The 24,912-nt window shown below is 41.3% G+C and overlaps 1 protein-coding gene across 1 annotated transcript; it reads right to left on the bottom strand.

Moving 5' to 3' along the window:
• Positions 1 to 1,331: 1,331 nt before the first annotated feature.
• Positions 1,332 to 23,582, bottom strand: smim29 (small integral membrane protein 29). The gene is given in 6 exon segments (XM_080445888.1): positions 1,332 to 1,981; positions 3,399 to 3,504; positions 7,796 to 7,821; positions 11,603 to 11,696; positions 11,698 to 11,962; positions 23,527 to 23,582. Coding segments are annotated over 5 exon segments (309 nt in total). The 5' UTR covers positions 11,712 to 11,962; positions 23,527 to 23,582; the 3' UTR covers positions 1,332 to 1,912.
• Positions 23,583 to 24,912: the final 1,330 nt, after the last annotated feature.

Here is a 24,912-nt window from a genome sequence, read left to right as displayed (position 1 = left end):
TAAGATTTGCACATATTTTTCAGAAAAAAAAAAAAAAGAAAAAAAAAATAGCCGATCTACAAGCTCGTAGTGCGGCACTCGGTGCCGCACTACGAGCTTGTAGATCGGCTATTTTTTTTAATAGCCCAAAGAAATCTACACAAACCACCTGACTTTAGTCAGAGTAAATGCTGATGCCATCGTCACTTCATTTTAATGCATTATTTGTTACTAGCAAGAAAGACGGTATCGGCGAGTAAACGGCGGGTGACCTTAATCACCAATCCTAAATCCCCTGTAAAAAAAGAAAAACTACATTCGTACAACATATTAACCCCTCAGTAACCTGTTGGATGATGCAAGGTTTTGTTTTCTGTAAAGCGTCGTAAAAAAAAAAAGAGATTTGAATAAATAATAATATCAAATAAATAAACTTTCAGAAACCTCAGGCTGTTTGGCATCAACGTTTCACCATGAACAATGTTCTGTAAACACAATGATAACAATCATTACAAAACCATGATGACGATGACGGCGACGACGACGACGATGATGATGGTGACTAGGGTTGGGAACTGGGGGAACCGGCCGATCCAACGTTGAGGAACCAGGAACGGGTTCCATAACATTTGGAACCGTTTCCGGAAGCAGTTTTTTCTTTGATCTACACTGTCAGATCTGTTATGAGGGCTTTATGTCTGATATAGTGTTACTATAGAGTACAGAAGTCCTGACGTCACTCGTTCATCCCCTGGTTCGTAAAGTCATTTCTCTATGGAGAATAACATTGGGTCATCTTACAATCGTCTCATATAAGAATTGTGGTCCAAAAATAAACAAACTGTCTCGGCGATATTGTCAGGGAGGAGGTTCTGTATCGTTTATGATAGTCAGTCACTCATATTTGATACAGTCTGTTTCTGGCGAAAATTTAACTAATTCGGCGGAAGTAACATTATCGTTTTCTCACCGTCAGTTGATGCTTCATATCCATAAGAGTCAAACCGCCGTGGTCATTTGTTTATTTTTGGAACACAGTTCTTATTTGACGCAATATTAAACACGTCTATGAGGATTCAGAACGGGGTGGAAAACCGCGAACCAGGTAGACAAACAAAGGATGTGTAAATGACGTCAGACTTCGGCACTCTATACCAGTGGGTCTATAACTGTTTAATTTCAAGAACCAACCATAACTCTGAGAGTGTACCAAAGTGAACCAAATGGACCCGGGTCCATTTGGTTCCCTTTGGTACACTCTCAGAGTTACAGACCTGTAAGGGTCCATTTGGTTCCATTTGTACACTCTCAGAGTTACAGACCTGTAAGGGTCCATTTGGTTCCATTTGTTACACTCTCAGAGTTACAGACCTGTAAGGGTCCATTTGGAACCTCCAATAGGAATCATTGAAGGGGTCGGACCGTTAACTCTTTCACTGCCAATGACCAGATTTCTCCTCATATGTTTGCTAAGGCTCAGCCTGCAAATGACGAGATTGTGTTTTCAGTGGTTTTCCACTAGATGGCGCTGTTCGCTAAACCTGGGAGTCACCGTTTGACTGCCAGTGAAGCAAAGCAGCAGCCAATCACGTGAGCGCAAAAAAAACAACAAAAAAACAGGCCGTTCACTTCTATGTCGTTCGATGTGGATAAAATGGCCTTTTTCTCTGTTTCTGTGGCTTTTAGGTGAAAACGGCCGACATTCAACCGCTCTCACAGCTATGGAACGGAATGATGTTTTATTTCTGGCAGTCGAAGAGTTAAGGGGGAATAATGGGTTAAAATTCTAAAGGCTCCCAACCCTGATGATGATGAAGATGACATGACATGGTGATGATGGAGAGACGTCACTATGACCAGAACATTAAATCATGTATTATGTTGTTGCAAAGCCACGCCTTCCTTGTGATTGTCCACATCAGTCCCATTCATTTCATGCATGGACGTCCTTGGTCAGCAGAGGGCGCCGTTGCTGGTAAGATCTGGCCCAGCTCTGTACCACCTGTAGGGGACATGAGGTCATCAATGAGGGACATGAGGTCATCAATGAGGGACATGAGGTCATCAATGCATGATTATAATACAACACATTATTAGGTGCATATATTAGTGTTGATTTTGACAGCAAATTCTGTTTTCATTTTAGTCATTTAGTCTTTTGAATCAAATTCCATTTAGTTTTAGTCATATTTTAGTCATCTGACATGTTTGACTGTTAGTCTAGATTTAGTCGACTAAATCTACAGTTGATTTAGTCGACTAAAATGTATGTTGGCGGTGCCTTGATGGCGTCGTAATGGCTGATTTTACGCTTGGTTGCGCTCTGAAAATAGTCGATCTACAAGCTCACAACGTGTCGCGCTGCGACGCGTTGTAGATCTGCTATTTTCAGAGCACAACACCCGAGCGCAACCAAACATAAAATGACGTTGCGCCCTGACACTGTGTGCTACCTTGGTGGTGTTATGAGTGTTATTGTGTCCTGACACTGTGTGTTACCTTGGTGGTGTTATGAGTGATATTGTGTCCTGACACTGTGTGCTACCTTGGTGGTGTTATGAGTGACATTGTGTCCTGACACTGTGTGTTACCTTGGTGGTGTTATGAGTGATATTGTGTCCTGACACTGTGTGTTACCTTGGTGGTGTTATGAGTGACATTGTGTCCTGACACTGTGCGTTACCTTGGTGGTGTTATGAGTGACATTGTGCCCTGACACTGTGTGTTACCTTGGTGGTGTTATGAGTGATATTGTGTCCTGACACTGTGTGTTACCTTGGTGGTGTTATGAGTGATATTGTGTCCTGACACTGTGCGTTACCTTGGTGGTGTTATGAGTGACATTGTGTCCTGACACTGTGTGTTACCTTGGTGGTGTTATGAGTGTTATTGTGTCCTGACACTGTGCGTTACCTTGGTGGTGTTATGAGTGACATTGTGTCCTGACACTGTGTGTTACCTTGGTGGTGTTATGAGTGTTATTGTGTCCTGACACTGTGCGTTACCTTGGTGGTGTTATGAGTGACATTGTGCCCTGACACTGTGTGTTACCTTGGTGGTGTTATGAGTTACATTGTGTCCTGACACTGTGTGTTACCTTGGTGGTGTTATGAGTGACATTGTGTCCTGACACTGTGTGTTACCTTGGTGGTGTTATGAGTGACATTGTATCCTGACACTGTGTGTTACCTTGGTGGTGTTATGAGTGATATTGTGTCCTGACACTGTGTGTTACCTTGGTGGTGTTATGAGTGATATTGTGTCCTGACACTGTGTGTTACCTTGGTGGTGTTATGAGTGACATTGTATCCTGACACTGTGTGTTACCTTGGTGGTGTTATGAGTGACATTGTGTCCTGACACTGTGTGCTACCTTGGTGGTGTTATGAGTGATATTGTGTCCTGACACTGTGTGTTACCTTGGTGTCCTCCTCTCTCCATAACATCTCCTGCTCCGCCTCGTTCACCTCCTCTGAAGGGTCGTAGGTATAAACGGGTAACAGCTGGTGTCTCAGTCTGTCCATTCTGAGGGGAAAGACAGCACATCAAACGTCACACTACAGTCTGTCCATTCTGACACACCAGATAAAAAAGCATCAGGTTAGGAACGACACTGATTTCAATCACATCGTAATAATTTCGCCACTTTTCCACAGCGTGGTTACGGGCTCCGCTCAACAATACTTTTTTGGTTTTCCAAATGGTGCATTCATTTGTAATATGCCTTTATCCAAAGTGCTTTACAATGTGCATATCACACACACACACACACACACACACACACACACACACACACACACACACACACACACACACACACACACACACACACACACACACACACACACACACACACACACACACACACACACACGTTAGGGGGTCAGTGGTTTGCTCAAGGACACTTTGACACTGACTGGGATCAAACTGCCAACCTTCTGTTTCCCAAGCTCCCCTATAAGTGTACAACCCTGTACACTGTGTTATACAGTGTTACACTGTGTTACAGTTTGTGTTTTATATCATTTTTATGGTTGATTAGTCACCTTTACAACGAGGTATAACTTGTAAGGATCGTGCAATCGTGGAATGAGCAACACAACAAAAAAAAAGTCCAAATCCCCCAATATGCTTCTGTTGGTATTAATCGCTTTTGTTTTGAGCGACCTGCCAGCACAGACACACACCTGCTGAGAGGTGTGTCAGTCACAGGTGAGTGACTGGCAGCTGAACATGGGTTCTGCAACTTTTCTGAGTTAGTGTTGATGCTCCAAGCAGCAACACTGCCCCCTCATGGAGAGATGCCACATTTGTCCCTTCAGGATAAGGCCTGTGCAACAGGGCAAGTGAAGCTGGTGTTCCGTTACGCAGATTAAAAAGGGCCTAAAAACCTTCCTTTTTAACAAGGCATTTGCATAGATAGAGATGTAGTTGTTTTATCTTTTTAAACTTCTACTGTGCTGACTTGATTTGAAGTTTATTCATTTCACTGTTTTATTATTATTGTTGTTTTCTCTTTCTTTTTTTTTTCTTTTTAATCCTGTAGCACTTTGAGATTTGCTTCAAATATAAAGTGCGTTACAAATAAAATGTATTATTATTATTTATTATTACGCATTATTTGATGTCAGCCCTGGTACCATTTGCAGGCAGGTGTGTGACTGGCCCCTGAGCATCATGGGTCCTTCAACTTTGACATAGATCTGTCTTTGGTACCGTCCGTTGTGCAAATTTTGCCTGTAAATCTCTGGAAGAAAACCTACAGTATGGTTCCTCAGTGAAGCAAGGGTGAGGAACCGGTCTTCTCGAGTCGTTGTCTTCAATTGACTTCACCAGTCTCACAGAACTTTGTCCTAAGTTAGTAAATGGTACCAGGGCTGACACTAAATAATGCTGTCACTCAGTCTCTGCGTAACGTAACACCAGCTTCCACTTGCTCTATTGCACAGGCCTTATCCTGATGGGACAAACGTGGCATCTCTCCATGGGGGGGCAGTGTTGCTGCTTGGAGCATAGACACAAACTCAACAAAGTTTCAGAACCCATGCTCAGGTGTCAGTGACACACCTGTGACTGGCTCACACCCTGCCAGCAGGAGTGTGCTGTAAAGCGACTGTTGGTGTCTTGAAAAGCTCTATATGTAAACTGCATGTATTAATGAGTTGCTTGTGGCTAAAAGCAATGAAATTCAATTGAAAGGAGCTGTATTGGCATGAGAAAACAAACGTTTACATTGCAAAAGCAAGTGTCAAAAGCATAATGAAATAATTTAAGAATGTAATTTAAGAAATACATAATTTTAATTAATAATAATAATTAAGTATGGGGAAAGCAGGGGTGCCGATATGTCCGCACTTTTGGGTGCGCAACGCACGCGCGCTGCATGCACGGGCAGTGCGCGTGCGCTCGCGCGAATATTTGTGGTTATTTTCCGGGTTTGTTACCTTTTTGGGGGGGGGGGTTGTTAATTTAATGTGGTTAATTTGGTTAATTTGGTACAAAAAATGCTCCATGAAGTGAAGATGTCGCAGTTTTTTTTGTGATGAGTTGTTTGTGATGGGTGCTGGTCATTTCCCCTGGGTGCTTTAGCCCCGAGGCACCCACAGTATCGGCGCCCTTGGGGCTATGTACAGCAACTTGGAAAGAAACCACTAATGTCCCCGTTTGCTGTTTATAAAGTTTATAAAGTGCATGTTGGCAGGGGTAACATATAGTAGAAAGATTTTTGAAACAAATAGCAGCAATCTTTCAGGATCCTGCAGGCACTTTTAGGGACAATTAGCAGCATTTTTCCCAAAACTAAAAGCACATCCATACAGAGCACCGAGGTCTGACGTCATTTCCAACCTGGGTAGTTTTTTCCCCCTCATTCTGAATTCACATAGACGTGTTTAATATCGCGTCAAATAAGAACTGTGTTCCAAAAATAAACAAATGATCCTGGCGGTTTGACTCTTATGGATATGAAGCTTCAACTGACGCTAACGTTACCGCCGCCGATATAGTTACATTTTCTCCAGAAACAGACTGTAGGTCCTATTTTCGCCGGTGCCTTACCCATTAACCCTAAACTTACCCATTAACCCTAAACTTACCCATTAACCTTAAACTTCTTTGGCATCTTGTACTATTTTTTAAAAACATTTTCAAATAGTTCAACTAGCCGATCTACATGGACACGGTGTGAGCTTGTAGATTGGCTAGTTGAACTATTTGAAAACATTTTTTTTAGGAATAGTAAAAAATGGCAAAGAAGTTCAGGGTTAATGGATAATGTACTGACGAAAAAAGGGCCCAAATATGAGTGACTCACTATCATAAACAATACAGAGGCTCCTCCCTGACAATATCTATATCTATATATAATATAAACGATACAGAGCCTCCTCCCTGACAATATCTATATCTATATATAATATAAACGATACAGAGCCTCCTCCCTGACAATATCTATATATATATATAATATAAACGATACAGAACCTCCTCTCTGACAATATCTATATATATATATAATATAAACGATACAGAACCTCCTCCCTGACAATATCTATATATATATATAATATAAACGATACAGAACCTCTCTGACAATATCTATATATATATATAATATAAACGATACAGAACCTCCTCCCTGACAATATCTATATATATATATATAATATAAACGATACAGAACCTCCTCCCTGACAATATCTATATATATATATAATATAAACGATACAGAACCTCTCTGACAATATCGCAGAGACAGTTTGTTTATTTTTGGAACACAATTCTTATATGAGACGATTCTATGACGACCCAATGTTATTCTCCATAGAGACATGACTTTACGACCCAGGGGATGGACGAGTGATGTCAGGACTTATAGGGACTCTATACCAGTGGGTTCTCAACCTCTTCAGGCTGCGACCCCCCAAAATAATCATATTTGAACTGGGGACCCCCAACCCTGATTCCACAGATAAATATTGTGAAAATAGCCGATCTGCAAGCTCACAACGCCTCGCATTGCGAGGCGTTGTGAGCTTGCAGATCGGCTATTTTCACAATTTTTGCTTCTTTCTTATATTTTTTGACAATTTGTCCAATGTTTGACATGTTTTTATTGTATAGTTGGTTGAGTACTTTTGATGCAGTAATGCTGTTTTTCTTAGGTATTAAAAAGTCCTTATATTGTCACTTCACTGTCACCTGGGGACCCCCCGAAATTATGTGGGGACCCGCCTGGGGGTCCCGGCCCACAGGTTGAGAACCACAGCTCTATACAGTGGAAGTAAAGCGAGAAGAGTGGAGAAGAGGAAAAGCCACTATGTTATATCGTAGGATATTCTTTGCGTCAGAGAACTATGTTGTGTAATGCGTTGGTTCTCAAGGTGGGGTCCGGGGACCCCCAGGGGTCTTTGGCAGGGTACCAGGGGGTCCCCAGGTCAATAAGTTAATATAGCGTCACAATCATTTGAACCACATTAAACCAGATTATTGTATACTTTGGCTATTCAAAAAGAGCAGATCTACAAGCTCATAGTGCGGCACCGAGTGCCGTGCTATGAGTTTGTAGATCTGCTATTAAAAAAAAAAAATCATTAACATTTGCTCAAATCTTTGAATATATATAAATATATGTTAAAGCCAACATTTTAACTCAAATATTTGCTTCTGGGGGTCCCTGGTACAACATCTGTTTAGATGGGGGTCCGTGGCCAAATACATATAATTTTGGGGGTCCTTGACATAAAAGAGTTGGAGACCCACTGGTGTAATGAATAGAATAGGGATTAAAACAAGTTTTAAAAAAAACATAGCTTACCTTCGTTTCTTCCTTATATACATGACCTAGAGCATGAAAACACAGAGTTACTACACATGAAAAGCAGAAAACAGACCTAGAGCATGAAAACACAGAGTTACTACACATGAAAAGCAAACAGTCTTTGGACAAGCGTCATTAACACAACATCCATGACCTAACCCTAACCCATTAACACAACATCCATGTCATGTTGATCCGTGTCAGGATTTCACAGTGTCATGTCAGGACCGTGTTACCACCAGAGTCTACCAGAGTCTGGCTCTCATTCTATGTGTATTCATATGCCTGTGACTGCTTTGCAAACATGTTTTTTTCAGTGACAAAAACTAAACAAAAACTAAATAAAAACGAAGCTATAACTAAAACTATGACAAATAACAACTAGACTAAAATGTTCTGGAGGGAGTGAGTGGAGAAGAGATCCAGCAGAACTAAGACCAGTCCTTTTATGCTTGGCTGCGCGCGGGTGTCGAGCTCTAAAAACAGCCGATCTACAAGCTCAAGCTTGTGAGCTTGTCAAAGTTAACTCTAGATTAACTCTAGATTAGGACATTGACTCATTCTATGCATCTATGCTCGACTCCTTTATACATTTGACTGTGATATTGCTTATATTGATTGGATATGCAATATATACATTATTTACAGTTAGATATGTATATCACCTGCACACTTCTGGAACTTTTTATTTTATTATAATTTATAACATTTAGGATGTTGCACATTTTTTTTTGCAGAATAAGTCCCGACAACATTTCGCTGCTTCTACCAACAATGTACAATGTATTCATTTATCAGACGCTCTTTATCCAGAGTGACTTACAGTAAACAAGGTAAACACATACATAGAATACAGAGAGACAGTTTAGTGTCTCAGTAAAATATAGGATCATAGAATACAGAGACAGTGTAGTGTCTCAGTAAACTATAGGATCATAGAATACAGAGAGACAGTGTAGTGTCTCAGTAAACTATAGGATCATAGAATAAAGAGACAGTGCAGTGTCTCAGTAAACTATAGGATCATAGAATACAGAGAGACAGTGTAGTGTCTCAGTAAACTATAGGATCATAGAATACAGAGAGACAGTGTAGTGTCTCAGTAAACTATAGGATCATAGAATACAGAGACAGTGTAGTGTCTCAGTAAACTATCGGATCATAGAATACAGAGACAGTGTAGTGTCTCAGTAAACTATAGGATCATAGAATACAGAGACAGTGTAGTGTCTCAGTAAACTATAGGATCATAGAATACAGACAGTGTAGTGTCTCAGTAAACTATCGGATCATAGAATACAGAGACAGTGTAGTGTCTCAGTAAACTATCGGATCATAGAATACAGAGAGACAGTGTAGTGTCTCAGTAAACTATCGGATCATAGAATACAGAGACAGTGTAGTGTCTCAGTAAACTATAGGATCATAGAATACAGAGACAGTGTAGTGTCTCAGTAAACTATAGGATCATAGAATACAGAGACAGTGTAGTGTCTCAGTAAACTATCGGATCATAGAATACAGAGAGACAGTGTAGTGTCTCAGTAAACTATAGGATCATAGAATACAGAGAGACAGTGTAGTGTCTCAGTAAACTATAGGATCATAGAATACAGAGACAGTGTAGTGTCTCAGTAAACTATAGGATCATAGAATACAGAGACATTGGCTGCGGGTACATGGACCATATTGTATTCATTCAGAATGAATTCATTCCGAATAGAGGAATCTGATCCACTCACCTGTTTACATGGGACCTGAATAAAAGTATTCCTCGTTTACATGACCAAAGCATTCATTCAGAATATAACTTTTGACATGCGCAAAGTGGTTCCCGCCTACGCCCGGGCATGGACCAGGGGCCACTACCCGGAGCAGAGCTTCCCCTGGTGGGCATGGGAGGAGGCAATAGCCCCCTTGTGCCTCCGTGGCGGAGGTCTGTCGGTCGTAGACAGGCCGGGAAGCAACGCACCGACTCCTGGCCAGGCAGCATTGTATGCGGTACAAGCCTGTGTTCCTTTGTTATCGCCGTTTTAATGCAAAAGTAGCAGATCTACAAGTTCAGACCAGTTTATTTTTTTGTATTGGTACCAGACACGGTAAAACGTAGGCTAGCCTATACTATTTGTCACATTTCTCATGTAGGTACGATTACGTCATCGCGCATTCGCACATGGTCATTATAATAATAAATAATAATACATAAACACCGGACCGCTCATGGTCATTATAATAATAAATGGAGAGAGAGAGAGAGCAACGAATTCATCCAATGAATGAATGGATGAATTCATTCAGAATAGAAATGCTCATGTAAACACCTCAATTGGAATAGAATATTCCATTCCAGTCTGACCCGAATGAATTTTCATTCGGGTTTGGAGGGGTGGTATACACCGTTTGAATCGGTATATACCAATCGGAATTGACCATGTAAACACTTTATTCCGAACGCTCCTCTCTGTTTGGAATACATGCATTCCTTTGCGCATGTCCGTGCTTAGTAGTGCTGTCAGAATTGTCCAAAAATGACCTATCGAATCTCTAATTCGGCCACGGTTGGTGCTGAGAAGCGCTCGCTCCTGCGGGATAAAATGAATGATTCTATTCTATAGCGTCATTTAATAAGCCTGTAATGGTTAAGCCCAGACTTGTCCAGGAGAACGGATTGCTGGCCTAGGCTACACTTATATGGATCTTTTTCTAAACGGGTATTTTAGTCCTAAGTTTTTAAAAAGAATCCCTGGCCACATGACAAAGATTTTTTTTTAAAACTGTCCACACGTAAACGCAGAAACGCATTGATCAGCTGCAAGTTTCAATTTTAAATCATATTTTACATTTATTTTATATATGAGGGGCCAAATAAATACATATACATTTTTAATCACATGTTAAGGCCCAATTCTGCAATAGCTGCATTATTTTAATAGCATACGTGAACAAAAATAAATGAAAACAACATTATTAGGGCGCAGCTGCAGCGAAAACAGATGAGTTTTACTTCATCAATTCATTCCATGGGCAGCCGGAACGGTCGTCCCAAAACACCACGCCCCACGCACCTTTTGAGCGGGCCATCCACGGCCGCTCCATGGTCGCTGGATTTTGACCCGGGGCGATTGTGTTTTAGGACGACAGACCCCACATTCAACCCGTGTGCGCACCGCGCGCTACTCGGCACAGAAAGAGGGTTTTCGTCACAGTGAATGAGTTACAGCATGTTTCAAAGCTTTTTCATAATAATACAAGAAAAATTTGACATTTGGCATAATGAGTAGCTTATACTTTCTATAAGTATATTTTGATGCCAATACTTTTGTACTTTTGCCATAAATGAGCGTGCCTTGTTTCATAGATTGTAAGTGTTGCTCTCTCTCTCTCCGTTTATTATTATAATGACCATGAGCGGTCCGGTGTTTATGTATTATCATTTATTATTATAATGACCATGTGCGAGTGCGCGATGACGTCATCGTACATGAGAAATGTGACAAGTAGTATAGGCTAGCCTAAGTTTTATTGTGTCTGGTACCAATACAAAAAAAGAAACTGGTCTGAACTTGTAGATCTGCTACTTTTGCATTAAAACGTCGAAAGAACACCACTGGTCCTATGTCCATCTGGATAAGACTCTCTGCTTAAATGGAAACATTGTAAATCGTAACAGAAATCGTATCCAAGTAATTATCTGGCAAACTCTTCAAAAACAGCGAGACGTTGGGAGGTCTGTGAGATCGGGGCTGTTTTCTGGAAGAAAAACAAAATAAAGCATGTAATATTAGGGCTTAACCCCTCACTCACCACAGCCGCGGCGATGCCGACGATACCGATGAGGAACAGCGGGACGAGAACGTACCCGACGGTCGCGTCCCCTCCGCTGACCGAGGGGGGGGGGGGTCGTACTGTTCATGGCATGTACGTTAAGGGAGGGGGGGAGGGGGGGGGGCAGACAGACAGGGGTTTTAAACAGGCAGCAGATCCCCCCCGCTCTCTGTCTCTCTCTCGGTCCCCGGCCCCTGTCTCCCTCTCCGAGGCCTGTCTCTCTCTCTCTGGCCGGCCGGCCCGTCTGTCTGTCTCTCTTGTTCAAACGTCCTCTTGTTGCGTCCGCCTCATCCTCTGGGTTTCATGTGACTGCCACATGCCTCCTAATCAGCGCGGAATCTGTCCACACACACACACACACACACACACACACACACACACACACACACACACACACACACACACACACACACACACACACACACACACACACACACACACACACACACACACACACACACACACACACACACACACACACACACACAGTACAAGGGTTTATAACATGGCATGCCTTTTTAAAACCATACATGGTTGTTATAAAACAGGTTTTATGATGAGATATAGTCACATATAAACAGTGGTGTACTGAGTACATGTACTCAAGTACTGCACTTAAGTACAGTTTTGAGGGATTTTTACTTTACTGGAGTATTTCCAATTTTCTGTACTTTGACTTCTACTCCATTACATCTCAGAGACGAATATTGTACTTTTACTCCACTATAATTATTTTAAAACTTTAGTTACTAAGTTTAGTTACTTTGTAGATTTTGATTATTATTACAAAACATACATACATTAACCACTTCAACCCTACAGTGGTAGCCAGTTGGTTTCTTCACCATTTTCAAACCAGTACCTTTTTCACCCCCAGGTACCTTTTTCGGCCACACCCCCAGATTCTCAGACACGCCCCCCAGACGTATTGTATCTAATTTCAACATGTAGTGTGGCCATTCAGCCACACTCAACTCAACTCAACTCAACTTTATTTATAAAGCACATTTCAAACAACCACAGCTGCCACAAAGTGCTGTACAGTGCATAGGTAATAAGTAAAACAGTAGCTAAAAACACAGTATACAATGACAACACACAAAACAAGAAAAACTGAGGGGGGGGGGGCAGCACAGGGTCAGAGGTCTCATGCTATGTTAAAAGCCAAAGAATAAAAGTGCGTTTTAAGAGAGGATTTAAAAATGGCCAGAGAAGGGGCTTGCCTAATCTGCAGGGGAAGGTCGTTCCAGAGCTTGGGGGCCGCGACCGAAAAAGCTCTGTCCCCTCTAAGCTTCCGCTTCGCCCTCGGAACCTCCAGCAGCATCTGGTCAGCTGACCTGAGGGAGCGGGCAGGAGAGTAGGGGTGGAGGAGCTCAGAGAGGTATGGGGGGGCGAGACCACTTAATGATTTAAAGGTCAGAAGCAGAACCTTGAACTGGATTCTAAAGTGCACGGGCAGCCAGTGGAGAGAGGCGAGGATGGGAGTTATATGCTCTCTCTTGCGCGTGCCAGTTAGAAGACGGGCAGCAGCATTCTGTATTAACTGGAGGCGTGCAAGGGAAGATTGACTGGCTCCAATATAGAGGGCGTTACAGTAATCCAGCCGAGAAGTAATAAATGCATGGATTACTGTTTCAAAGTGCTGTGTGGTTAAAAAGGGTTTTACTTTGGCCAGCTGTCTCAAGTGAAAAAAGCTAGACTTCACCACTGAACTAATTTGGCGATCTAACTTAAACTCATTGTCCATTTTAAAACCCAGGTTGGAGACTGTTGGCTTCACAAACTGAGCCAGGGGGCCTAGATCAAATGGAGGGGGGTTACAAGAACCATTTGGGGCAAACACCACCACCTCAGTTTTCTTTTCGTTAAAGCTAAGAAAGCTTAGGGCCATCCAGGCTTTAATGTCGTCGAGGCAAGAGAGAAGAGCTTTAGGAGCAGCGTCTTTCTTCTTCAGGGGGACGTAGATCTGGCTGTCATCAGCATAAAAATGGAATAGAATGCCATGTTTCCTGAGGATAGACCCTAGCGGCAGGAGATATAAAGAGAAGAGCACCGGAGCTAAAATTGAGCCCTGTGGAACACCATAGGACAACGGAGCCGGGGAGGATTCTGAGCCAGCGGCGCTGACAGACATGGTTCTGCCTGTCAGGTAGGACCTGAACCACCCTAGCGCAGTGCCACAGATACCCACTAGGTGCTGCAGACGCCACAGCAGGACGTTGTGGTCCACTGTGTCGAAAGCAGCCGTCAGGTCCAACAGGACGAGAATGACATAGTCACCCGCATCATTTGCTAGGAGGATGTCATTAAATACCCTTACTAGGGCGGACTCGGTACTATACCGGGTTTTAAAGCCAGACTGGAAGACCTCAGGGATATTATGCTCCTCTAGAAAAGACTGGAGCTGGGCATAAACAACCTTCTCTAATATCTTAGAGATAAACGGCAATTTAGATATGGGCCGGAAATGAGCCAACACAGTGGGGTCGAGGCCTGGCTTCTTAAGCAGTGGTTGCACTACAGCATGTTTAAAACATGTGGGAACAAGACCAGAAGAGAGACTGCCATTTATGATGTCTAGTACCATGTGTGCTATGCTGGGGAAAACCTCTTTAAAGAGGCGGGCCGGGATGACGTCGTGAGGTGAACCTGAGGCCTTCATGTGGCTGACTACATCCTCCAAAAAGGACAATGTTACAGGTTCGAAAGAGCTGAGCACGGCGGGACATGGGACACAAACAGAGGGGTCAGAGGCAGGAGCAGAGATGAGGGCCCTTGTATTTACCACCTTGTCAATGAAAAAGTGCAGGAAGTCATTACAAATGTCAGGTGATTCAAAACAGACGGGCTGAGCGATATTAAGAACAGAGTCAATAGTTTGATATAGTACACGTGGATTAAGACGGTTAGACTCAATGATATTCGCTAGGTGATCTCTTTTTGCCTCTTTGACAGTGTTCTGATAGGAGAGCCAGGATTCCTTTAAAATCTGAGAAGAAACCTGCAGCTTGTCCTTCTTCCATTTACGTTCTGCTTTTCGGCACTCCTGTCTAGCTGCACGGGTTCTGTCATTAAACCAGGGCTCGGGCTTTGCCCTGGGCAACTTGGATTTCAATGGGGCCACAGAGTCCATTATGGTCCCACACGAGGAGTTAAACCAGGAGCATAGTTCCTCTATGGGAACAGCCGAGACAGACGGGACACACAGCTGTTCAAAGGCAGCTGAAAAGCGACTAGCAGTGCGGGGGTTAAGAGTCCGACAGAGTCTAGCAGGAGCCCTAGAACTAATCTCAGTACAAGAGAGAACAACATCAAACAGAACAGAGCTATGATCAGAGAAAACAGTATCACAGATCTCTAGGTTAAGTATAGGCAGCCCATACGAGATAACGAGATCTAACGTATGTCCACGTTCATGGGTGGGACCAGACACATTCTGCACCATGTTAAACGATTCAATAAGGTTTAGGAAGTCCTTCACCATCGGTTTGTCAGGGCAGCAGACATGTATATTCAGATCCCCGAGAATCAACACTCGATCATAGTTGGGCAATATTCCAGCCAGGAAATTGGAGAAATCAGTCACAAAATCCTTGTTATATTTAGGGGGTCGATAAATGAGTGCGCACAAAACAGGCTCAATACGACCCACCTCAAACACTGTCACTTCAAAACTGGAGAAAGAAACAGGGCATTGCTTGCATTTGATATCATCCTTATAGATGACCGCTGTTCCCCCCCCCTGCCGACCCGAAGGGCGCGGGGTGTTGAAGTAGGAACAGCCGGCCGGCAACAGTTCAACGAGAGCGCTGCACTCACCCGCCGCCATCCACGTCTCTGTCACACAGAGGAGATCCAGGGCGCTGGAGCTGAAGAAATCCCTCAGGATAAACGTTTTGTTTGTCAGCGATCTGGCATTCACCAGGCCAATCCTGACAGGAGCTGGAGCCTTTGATCCGGAGGAAATAGGAGCGCGGGTCAGCGACCGCAGATTGCGGGGATTCACCCCGCGTCTCCCGGGCCGAGGAGCACAGGGGCGGCCAGGCTGGAATAGCACCTCCAGGCTGGCAACCGGAGCGAGGCAGGTCGCGCTGGGGTCCCAGAGTCGTTGCGGCAGGGCGGATGGAGACGATAATCCAGGTTTCACGTAAGAAAAGGACGAAAAGCATGCCAGGGCTTTCAGTTTCACCAACTTGCCGCTCCGTTTGCCACGGCGGCGGAGCCGTTTCCTCCTAGGCGGCGGGGGCGCGACTCGGAACAGATGAATCGGGATTCCTGTTAGGAGCGGCGGCACGGTTTTTTGTCCATTGTGGCAAAATGAACCACTAAACATGGCATTTTTTCGGATGTCCAGGAGGGATTGGCGATCGTACACCAGCAGAGACTTAATCTGAACAGTGCCAAGGCTTAGACACAGCAGGAACACAAACCAAAACGAGAGCAGTAGACGAGCAGCCAAACACACTGGCGCCATCTTCCTCAGAGCGTCTAGCCACAGGGTGGCGCGTTCACACTGAGCAGCATCACAGTGACTATATCTCCTTCCACATTTATCTACAATCTACAAACTCACTGTGAGCTTGTAGATCTGCTATTTTCAATCGGCTGAAAAATATTTAGGGCTGAAGTGGTTTGTGTGTTTTGTAATTGTAATCAAAATCTACAAAGTAACTAGTAGTAACCAAAAGTTTTCATTTAATTGTAGTGGAGTAAAAGTACAATATTTTCCTCTGAGATGTAGTGGAGTAGAAGTAAAAGTATTAAATACTCCAGTAAAGTAAAAGTACCTCAAAATAATTATTGTACTTAAGCACAGTACTTGCGTAAATGTACTTAGTTACTTTCCTACACAATAAAAAATGGCAGATGTACAAGATAGAATAGTGGATCTTTCACCTGTGAAGAGTGTGTTCTCAATGGCCTGATGGTCCAGGCCGTGGACTCGCAGTCTAATAGTTGGGGTTCGATTCCAACATAAGGCGATAATTTTAATTTAGCCTTTTTTAGCTTTTGCAAAGTAGAAATACTCCGTTACAAGTAAAAGTGAGGAAATAAAAATGTACTTGAGTAAAGTACAAAAGTATTGGTATCAAAATGTACTTAAAGTACCAAAAGTAGAAAGTACTCATTATGTAGAATGTCCCATTTCACAACTTTTCAAATGTATAAAATGTATACAAATCTTTTGAAAATAGCAGATCTACAAGCTCTACAAGTAATCTAAATCTACAACGTAACTAGTATAACCTCAAAATTGTACTTAAGCACAGTACTTGCTTAAATGTACTTAGTTACTTTCCTACACAACAAAAAATAGCAGATGTACAAGCTTGCATCGTGGCACGAAGTGGCATGTTGTGAGCTGTACATCTGCATATATATTACAGCTATGTCGGGTAGGGTTAAGTATCAGATATTTCAAATTATAAAGGTGAGGTATCAGTGGCCTGACGGTCCAGGCTGTGGACTTTAATGTGGTTTTCTTTTGTGGTTTTCTTTACACTTTTCAAATGTATAAAATGTATACGAAAATTTTTGGAAATAGCAGATCCACAATACCACAATATAAAAACACTCTGTTACAACTAAAAGGCCGGTGTTCAAAATGTAACTTGAGTAAAAGTACAAAAGTATTAGCATCAAAATAAACTTAAAGTACCAAAAGTAAAAGTACAAAAATGTTTGAAAATAGCCGAACTACAAGCTCACAACGCGTCGCAATGTGACGTGTTGTGAGCTTGTAGATCGGCTATATTATACTTTTACTCCACTACAATTATTTGACAGCTTTATTTACTAGTTACATTGCAGATTTAGATTTATGATTGAAAAACAGAGTATTTCTTTATAAACAACAATGTTTAACACATTAAACCATATTAGACAAACTAAACACATAAAAACATCGGAAACAACAGTTTCACAAAATTACTCCTATACCAAACTGTATTTGAACCTTGGTCTGTAAATTATAAGACAACTCTCTACTCCACTCCACTATCTGCCATCTTTACTGTTCTGAGCTGTGTGTGTCCGTGTGTGTTTGGGGGTGGGGGGTCACACTGAGGTGGGGGCTCCTGAGTCCGTTGTGATGGCCTAAGTTTGGTTGAAACAAACAAAAGCCCATGGCCAAGGTGCCAACGTTAATTTGCATGTCATTGTCTGAAACCTTTACTTTATTTAGAAGTTTGCAGACAAAAAGCAAGCACTTAATCCAGAGAGATTTACAGTAGGCAAGGTAAACACGAGGTAATTTCAAATGCATATAGAAATAATAATTTAGGATCATAGGTAAACCAAGAACCTATCATCAGTCTAAACTGTATAATATCGGCATCATCTATCTTCTTCATTGAGAGTTTATACTGTTAACTGTTAAAACGTCACTCTTATTTATCAGTGTTAATTTAACTCCAAGAGTTCCAGGGTCAAATCACTGCTTTCAGTCAATGCGCATCAGAGAGAGAGACAGAGAGAGACAGAGACAGAGAGACAGAGAGAGAGAGAAAGATAGAGAGGGGGAGGGGGAGAGAGAGACATCAATGAGAGAGCTGAGCAGTTGATGCACACACACACACACACACACAGCTGAGCAGTTGATGCACACACACACACACACACACACACACACACACACACACACACACACACACACACACACACACACACACACACACACACACACACACACACACACACTAAATACATTTTGATTTCCTAACTTTTACTTGTAAGTTAACAGAGTATTTCTACTTGTGATAGTTAAACCTCCCCCTCCCCCCGCTACCTCAATAGGTGTTTCTCTCTGTCTTGCGCCCTCTCTCTCTCCCTCTTTCTCTCTCCCTCCCTCTCCCTCTTCCTCAATTATTTGAAAACTTTGGTTACTAGTCACTTAGATTTTGATTAAAATCACAGAACACACTAACCACTTCAGCCATATATTTTGAGCCATTATTATTATTAAAAGAAAAGATATATATAGTGTTTGCATGTAATGCATGTGAACACATGCAAAACATTGACAAATTGCCTCCATTAGGATGATTTCCTAGTGATTTTGATTATTATCACAAAACATACATTAACCACTTCAGCCCTATATACATTTCAGCCATTTGAAAATAGGCGATCTACAGTACAAGCTCACAATGCGTCGCTATGCGACACATAGTGAGCTTGTAGATCTGCTAGTTTCGGCCTACTTTCTACTTTTGGTACATTTTACAAGTACATTTTGATACCAATACTTTTGTACTTTAACTCAAGTATGTATTTTTATTTCCTGATTTTTAGAGAGAGATCCTAGATTATTATTTCTATTTATTAGATGTATTACCCCGTGTTTACCTTGCTTACTGTAAATCTCTCTGTATTAAGAGCGTCTGCTAAATGCCCAACTTGTAGAGAGATAAGGCAACAGGCTCTGTGCTACGATAATTAACATAACCTGTTTGGCTACGACACCTCCTCACAGTCAAACAGACAGTGAGTTCAGTGAACAGTGGGGGACCCCCCATCTCTTGTTCCAGGGACCCCCAGAAGCAAAGATTTGATTTTATAATGTGTATATAGATTCAAAGATTTGCACACATTTTCAGATTCTTTTTCAAAAAGTTATAGTGTGGCACACTATGAGCTTGTAGTTTGAGTTGCTATGTTTGAATAGCCAAAGAAATCTAAAATGACAGACATTAAATTGCACAAATGCTAAATTGCAAATGTTGCTTCATCCTGGAATCGAACTCAGATCCCAATATCAATGGCCCACAGCCTTAACCACCAGGCCACTGACTGACTAATAATTAGCCCCCCAGTGTTGGAAACTAACTATAAGTACATTTACTAAGTACTGTGCTTAAGTACAACTTTGAGGTACTTTTACTTTACTGGAGTATTTTCAATATTCAATACTTTTACTTCTACTCCACTACATCTCAGAGGAAAATATTGTACTTTTACTCCACTACAATGACATTTGGTTACAAGTTACTTTGTAGATCTTGATTACAATTACAGAACACACTAACCACTTCAGCCCTACAGTATATATATTTTGAGTCATTATTATTATTATTATTATTATTATTACCCTTATTATTATTATTATTATTATTATTAAAAGAAAAGATATATATTGTGATACAAAATGCCTAAATAAAGCAATAGATAAGAGAATACATACTGTAATGAAATTGAAATGAAAAAGGTTGAGAATTACTGGGTTAAACTGTAGAATATAGTTAAAGGGATATTTCACTTTAAATACAAATTGAAATGTGTGTGAAATGTGTGTGTAAACCCTTTACACACACATGTTTTTTAAATTGTCTCTTTAACAAGAAAAAATGCAGTGCAAATAGGACTTGGTTTAGAATAGCAACAACAACCAATAGTTGCTCGGCCCTGCCATCTACTGTCCACTTACTGTATTGCACGGTGGGGAAAAAAATAATGCTAAACTCCTCCCTCCAAGGCAAAACCACACCTCCAGAGGGGTGTGGCTTTGATGGGTACCTGACAGGTACTGATCTAGTGGGTACCCAACGTGATGATCTCAACTGGCTACCACTGTATGTACATTTGAAAATAGCAGATCTACAAGCTCACAATGCGTCGAGATGCAATGCATTGTGAGCTTGTAGATCTGCTATTTAAAAAATACTTTTTTAAATTTTTAACTTGTAAAATGGGACATTCTGCACAATGAGTACTTTTACTTATGGTACTTTAATCACATTTTGATGCCAATACTTTTGTACTTTTACTCAAGTAAATGTTTTAATTCCGGACTTTTACTGTAGTAACAGAGTATGTCTACACTGCAGTATTGATACTTTTACTTGAGAAAGACATTTGAGTACTTTTTCCACCACTGCTAAGGAACAGGCACACAGGGCACATCCACTCTAAAGTTTTACGTCCCGATGGAGGAAGACAAATCTATTTTTGCCTCAATCACAGAACCCATCTAACCCCTGCTCATTTTGCTAGGATTGGATGGCTTAGGGTTGAGGACAGAGTACAGCAACTTGCTATGGGCCTGGTCTTCAAGATACACCACAACATTGGGATCCCCCTGTATTTGTCAAAATACTTCCAAAATGTTAATGAAGTCCATGATCATAACACCAGAGGCAGCTCCACGAATCATGTTCAACCCAGATTTGGCTCAACAAAGGGAATGAACTCGTTCTCATGCTATTCATCAAAAATGTGGAATACCCTACCAAAAGGAGTAAAGGAGTGTAAAACCCTACTCACTTTCAAAACTGCCCTAAAGATACACCTTCAGGAGGCTGCAATTCGAAAATGGCCCCTGTCCAAGTCTTAACCTACCCCCCCCTACCCCCCCCCTCTTTCAGGTTCCTCTTTTGTATATATTTTTTTTCTCTCTTCATACCAGTAACCTGAAAGCTGATTGTATGACGTTCTGTATAGTAGTGTGTATATCTGTCTGCCTCTTATATGTCATCATGATTTGTGTGCATGGGGTTCTCATCTTAAACAAGCTCAGTGCTTAATGAGTCTTCCAGTTTAGTAGACCTTGTATTGTGAATTTGTACTTCCATGTACTTGTTGTTCTCATGTCTTACTAAATAAAGTACATCAATCAATCAATCAATCAATCAATCAATTTTTAAACTTTCGGAGCGTGATCCAGTGTGCAGACTGAGACTATTTCTTATTTTATCTTATGAAATATAGGAAACGAGTATCGGAGAGTAAAAGGGTTCATTCACACCGACAAGCTTGTAGATCTGCTATTTTCAAATAGCAGATTTTTTTTTTCCTGGAGGGGAACCCCCTGGGGGTCCCCTGGGGGTCCCCGACCGCACTTTGAGAACCACGGCTCTAGATTTAGGACAAATCTATTTAAACTAAACCTTCATAGTTGGCGTGTGAACAAACAGGCCCTTCATGAGTCAAGAATGACTCTTTGTAACATATTTCCAAATACAGAAGTCCAACAGCAGAAATACATATTTCCTCAGTCAGAACTAAAGGAAACAGAAGTGGTCAGAGTTGTGACACAAAACTTATACAGTCAATTATTAGCCAACGTTATTTAAAGAAAAGCATGATGCAATAGCATCACTGAGCATTCCATTGAATTCACATGACATAAAATAAGGTCTTCACAGGACTTGGTGGTGCTTTAATTCCTCTATTATTAGTTTGTAAGATAAATGTATACATAATCTTCTCACAAGTCAGACAGACAGACAGACAGACAGACAGATAGATATTTGACTAAAGGAAATAGCTTACAGAATGTAATTGTCAATTGATATTAGGGTTTAAATGCCAATATTTATTTATTACTAATTATCATCATCATCATCATCATGATGATTATTATTATTGATTGATTGATGTACTTTATTTAGTAAGACATGAGAATAACACACACAACTATTTGGCTCAACAAAGGGAATGAACTCGTTCTCATGCTATTCATCAAAAATGTGGAATGCCCTACCAAAAGGAGTAAAGGAGTGTAAAACCCTACTCACTTTCAAAACTGCCCTAAAGATACACCTTCAGGAGGCTGCAATTCGAAAATGGCCCCTGTCTAAGTCTTAACCTACCCCCCCCCCTCCTTCATTTTCCTCTTTTGTATATATATTTTTTTTTCTCTCTTCATACCAGTAACCTGTAAACTGATTGTATGACATTCTGTATAGTAGTGTGTATATCTGTCTGCCTCTTATATTTCATCATGATTTGTGTGCATGGGGTTCTCATCTTAAACAAGCTCAGTGCTTAATGAGGGTTTCCAGTTTAGTAGACCTTGTATTGTGGATTTGTACTTCCATGTACTGTTATGTACTGTCATGTACTATTCTCATGTCTTTCTAAATAAACTACATCAATCAATCAAACTCGTGACCAGTGACATGGCTAAAGTTAGCCTGATAGCCGCTAGTAGTTAAAGTTAGACTGCAAGGTGCCGGTAGCTAAAGTTAGCCTGATAGCTGCTAAAGTTAGCTTGATAGCTGCTAGTAGCTTAAGTTAGAATGCAGGGTGCTGGTAGCTAAAGTTAGCGTGCTAGCTGCTAAAGTTAGCCTGATAGCTGCTAAAGTTAGCCTGATAGCTGCTAAAGTTAGCCTGATAGCTGCTAAAGTTAGCCTGATAGCTGCTAAAGTTAGCCTGCTAGCTGCTAAAGTTAGCCTGATAGCTGCTAGTAGCTAAAGTTAGAATGCAAGGTGCTGGTAGCTAAAGTTAGCCTGCTAGCTGCTAGTAGCCAAAGTTAGCCTGCTAGCTGCTAATAGTGACTATTAAAGCTGTTGCTGTTGGTTCATGTTAGTGAGACAATGCTAATGCTAGGCTAACAACACTTCATGTGGTTAAACTGGTTAATAATGTGACATTAACTAGTGACCGTTAGCCGGTTCTGTTCGGTTCTTATTTCGAATGAAAAGAAGAAGCTATAAACATTAGCTGTTAGCCTTTTAGCCGTGATATTTAAAACAAAAAAAGAGCAGATCTACAAGCTCAAAACGCGTCGAGGCCGCAACGCGTTGTGAGCTTGTAGATCTGCTCTTTTTATTTGACGTCGCTAGGCTTTGCGCAGCACCTGTGGGAAGCCCTGGTTCCTATTCTGAACCGAGCAGCATACATCCGGTCTAGAACCCGCCCACTCGCATCCGGCCGCATCGCACGCCGCACACACACATGGCGCCTAACCGTTTCCGCTTTCTTCAGACCCACAGACCGGATGTGCAACCAGCTGGCGACGTGAGTCTCTAAACTCACTGATATATAAACCAAGGAGAAAAACTGCTAAATATAACGAGTTGACATAAAAAAAAAGGATGTTTAGGTATTATCTGAGTTGTAAAAAAATATTAAATTATTACATGATTAATCTGGCTGTTATAATGTCATGTAAAGGGTCTCACCGTGTAGTTTGATTTTTTTTCCTTCTGCTTCTGTTTCTGTAAAAACTATAAACAACACAAACCCGGAAGAGACGAGGTCCCCACGTGACGCAGACCCCATGTGACCAAAACAAGGCGGGGCCTAGTATTAAAGGCATGTCAAATCAGACGAGACCATGACAGATTTACAAGACCATGACATCAGATATACAAGACCATGACATCAGATATACAAGACCATGACATCAGATATACAAGACCATGACATCAGATATAACAGACCATGACATCAGACATAACAGACCATGGCATCAGATTTACAAGACCATGACATCAGATATAACAGACCATGACATCAGATATAACAGACCATGACATCAGATTTACAAGACCATGACATCAGCTATAACAGACCATGACATCAGACATAACAGACCATGACATCAGATTTACAAGACCATGACATCAGACATAACAGACCATAACAACAGACATAACAGACCATAACATCAGATATGATCTAGTAGAAAGTGCAAAGTACTCATAAGTGTGGCTTAAATGCTTTTCCTTAATTGAGTATTTCCGTATTTTCACTTCTACTCCACTATATTTCAGGCTAATATTGTACTAGAAAACCTTTCGTTACCAGTTACTTTATATTTGAATTATTATTACAAATCATACATTAACCACTTCAGCCCTACAGTATTTAAACTTTAGCTATTTGAAAATAGACGATCTACAAGCTCACAACACGTCCGAGTATTGCAGTTTTTAAAAAAAAGAAGAAAAGCAGTACGAGAAGAGTGGGCACCTCGATGAGAAATTAGCTATTTTGTCCAAAATTATATAATAATGTATATAAGGATTATAAGGATATTTGATTTTTTTTCCTGTACTTTGACTTCTACTCCATTACGATCTCAGAGACGAATATTATACTTTTACTCCACTATAATTATTTTAAAACTTTAGTTACTAGTTACTTTGTAGATTTCGATTATTATTACAAAACATACATTAACCACTTCAGCCCTATATACATTTCGGTCATTTGAAAATAGCAGATCTACACGTGATATGAACATGCACGGTACATCATTATCAGACTTAAATATATCCTTCAACTTCTTGTTTATGCCCTAATTATATATAACACATAAATAACACATTCTGACCCAAATAGCCAATTTTACATCGAGGTGCCCACTCTCTCCTTAGTGCCCACTCTCTCCTTAGTGCCCACTCTCTCCTTAGTGCCCACTCGCTCCTTAGTGCCCACTCTCTCCTTACTGCCCACTCTCTCCTTAGTGCCCACTCTCTCCTTACTGCCCACTCTCTCCTTACTGCCCACTCTCTCCTTAGTGCCCACTCTCTCCTTAGTGCCCACTCCTCCTGTTACCAAAG

The sequence above is a fragment of the Gymnoscopelus braueri genome (genome assembly GCF_963280865.1).
Source record: "Gymnoscopelus braueri genome assembly, chromosome: 12".
Classification (NCBI taxonomy): domain Eukaryota; kingdom Metazoa; phylum Chordata; class Actinopteri; order Myctophiformes; family Myctophidae; genus Gymnoscopelus; species Gymnoscopelus braueri.
Note: the sequence above shows the minus strand (reverse complement) of the source record. Positions and strands in the feature narration are given on the sequence as shown.